Here is a 2,209-nt window from a genome sequence, read left to right on the forward strand (position 1 = left end):
TATCATGTGTTATACTGTCTGCTAAACTGTGCATCTAATCCTATCATGTGTGATACTGTCTGCTGAGCTGCTGTATCTAATCCTATCATGTGTGATACTGTCTGCTGAGCTGTGTATCTAATCCTATCATGCGTGGTATTGTCTGCTGAGCTGTGTATCTAATCCTATCATGTGTGATACTTTCTGCTGAGCTGTGTATCTAATCCTATCATGTGTGATACTTTCTGCTGTGTATCTAAACCTATCGTGTGATACTGGCTATGTGGATACATTCCTCTTTATGAAATGCACATGTCCCAGATGTCAGTGATGAGGAGCTGGTTGCCCGGTAATATGCCAGGGACAATGAGGGGAGCAAAGGAGGAGAAGGGTTAATGTGCAGGACTAGGAGGGTAAGGAGAATGTGAAGGGGTTAATTCACAGGACATTGGGAAGGGGAGGAGCCGGCAGAGTCGCACATGCGCAGACCTCGTCGCTATTGTTCCAACCCAGCAACAAGCGGCGAGTCAGACAGAAGCAGCGGATACGTGTGATTGGGGATCGGAGCGGCAGGGACCCCCAGGCCTTAGAGACAGTGGGGAGCTCGGCGATGGACACCCCAGGTCTGGAGAGGCCTGATGGGCCCGTCACCCCGGAGACCTGAGTGAGAGAGCGGGCTCCTCACAGATAGCGCCCCCCGGAGGCTTCTCCAGCTCCCCGCCGTGCCCCGGGACATATGTGAGGCCGGCTCCTCTACCTGTGCGACACCCGCTCCTGTCCGCGCCCTCTCAGCCCTCAGCAGCCGCCCCATGGGGGGAAAGCAGAGCTCGGCCTCCCGCTCCCGGGCGCCGTTCCCCGGGGTGGCGTCAGGTGACGGCGCCGTGCCCCCGACCTCACACTTTGGACATTACCGTCCAGGCGGCGCTATGGGGCTGCGGAGCCGCTCAGTCAGCTCGGTGTCCGGACTGGAGCCTCCAGCGGCGGGACTACCATTTGGCCTGTACCGGGCTGGGCCCGAACCCGACAGAGGAGGCAGCTCCGGGGCTGAGGAGAGCCGGGGAGGCCTTTACCTGGGACCCCGGGCCTCCCTCACCGACACCCTGCAGCTCACCCCGAGGTGGATCGGAGCACAGAGCGGTGAGTGACCGGGAACCTCCCGGGGAGGACCCCGAACGTGTGCCCCCTACCCCCCTGTCCTACCCACCCGGTGCCCCCCTGTACAGTGCCCTCACCCACCCGGTGCCCGCCCTGTACAGTGCCCTCACTCACCCGGTGCCCCCCCTGTACAGTGCCCTCACCCACCTGGTGCCCCCCCTGTACAGTGCCCTCACCCACCTGGTGCCCGCCCTGTACAGTGCCCTCACCCACCTGGTGCCCGCCCTGTACAGTGCCCTCACCCACCCGGTGCCCCCCCCCCCTGTACAGTGCCCTCACCCACCCGGTGCCCCCCCCCCTGTACAGTGCCCTCACCCACCTGTCCTACCCATGCCGTGCCCCCTGTACAGCGCCTTTACCCTCACCTATGTTTTACCCACCCTGTCCTGTTCCCCCACCTCTAACCAGCTCTACCATGTCCTGTGCCCTTCACCTTGTTTTACCTTCCCTGTGCCCTCACCTGTCTTATCCATACAGTAATCTGACCATGTGCCCTAGTCTTGTTCCCCTTAACCACCTGTCTCACCCACCCTGTGCCCTTCACCCACTTGTCTTGTCCACCCTGTCCTGTGCCCCTCACGCTTTCGCTGCCTCCATCCATCGCAACATTGTGCTGATACATAAAACGGTCTGCCCCATCCTGCCCTCGGTGCCCACCTAGCCTTGTAAGGAGCAACATGTGGTTATGTTCTCCCCTGTGCCCGTCCCCCACTACCTGGTCTGAGGTAGAGGGGATTATAGGAACCATGTTTAACTCTTCGTATTCTGGATATCACATCTGAACCTATAGCCCGGGCATGTTACCAGTCATAATGGGGCACCATGACAGGAGCTTCTTCTACATGGTATGAGAGAGTTCTGCAAGTTCCCAATATTCTTTATCCGCATTTCTCACAATTTTCAAGATTTTAGCTTTCTTTCAGTGAATGAAAACCTATCACAACTAAGGATTTTGTATCCAGTCTAGACAATCAACTGTGGACTATACAGTGTACATATTACCTGCACTGATACATTGTAACACAGTATCAGGACAGGAGAGAGATTTGTTACAATTGCATCTAGTCTGGACAAT

The 2,209-nt window shown here is 57.2% G+C and overlaps 1 protein-coding gene across 1 annotated transcript in view; it reads left to right on the plus strand.

The window, feature by feature from the left end:
* The first annotated feature begins 465 nt into the window (after positions 1-465).
* The window catches only part of ZNRF1 (zinc and ring finger 1), a 13,589-nt gene continuing 11,845 nt past the window's right edge, over positions 466-2,209 (plus strand). Inside the window, exon 1 of the mRNA XM_075838362.1 lies at positions 466-1,116. Within this exon, the coding sequence (XP_075694477.1) occupies positions 789-1,116 (328 nt within the window). The 5' untranslated portion in view covers positions 466-788. The remainder of the gene's footprint in view (positions 1,117-2,209) is intronic.

This window comes from Rhinoderma darwinii, chromosome 9 (genome assembly GCF_050947455.1).
Source record: "Rhinoderma darwinii isolate aRhiDar2 chromosome 9, aRhiDar2.hap1, whole genome shotgun sequence".
Classification (NCBI taxonomy): Eukaryota; Metazoa; Chordata; class Amphibia; order Anura; family Rhinodermatidae; genus Rhinoderma; species Rhinoderma darwinii.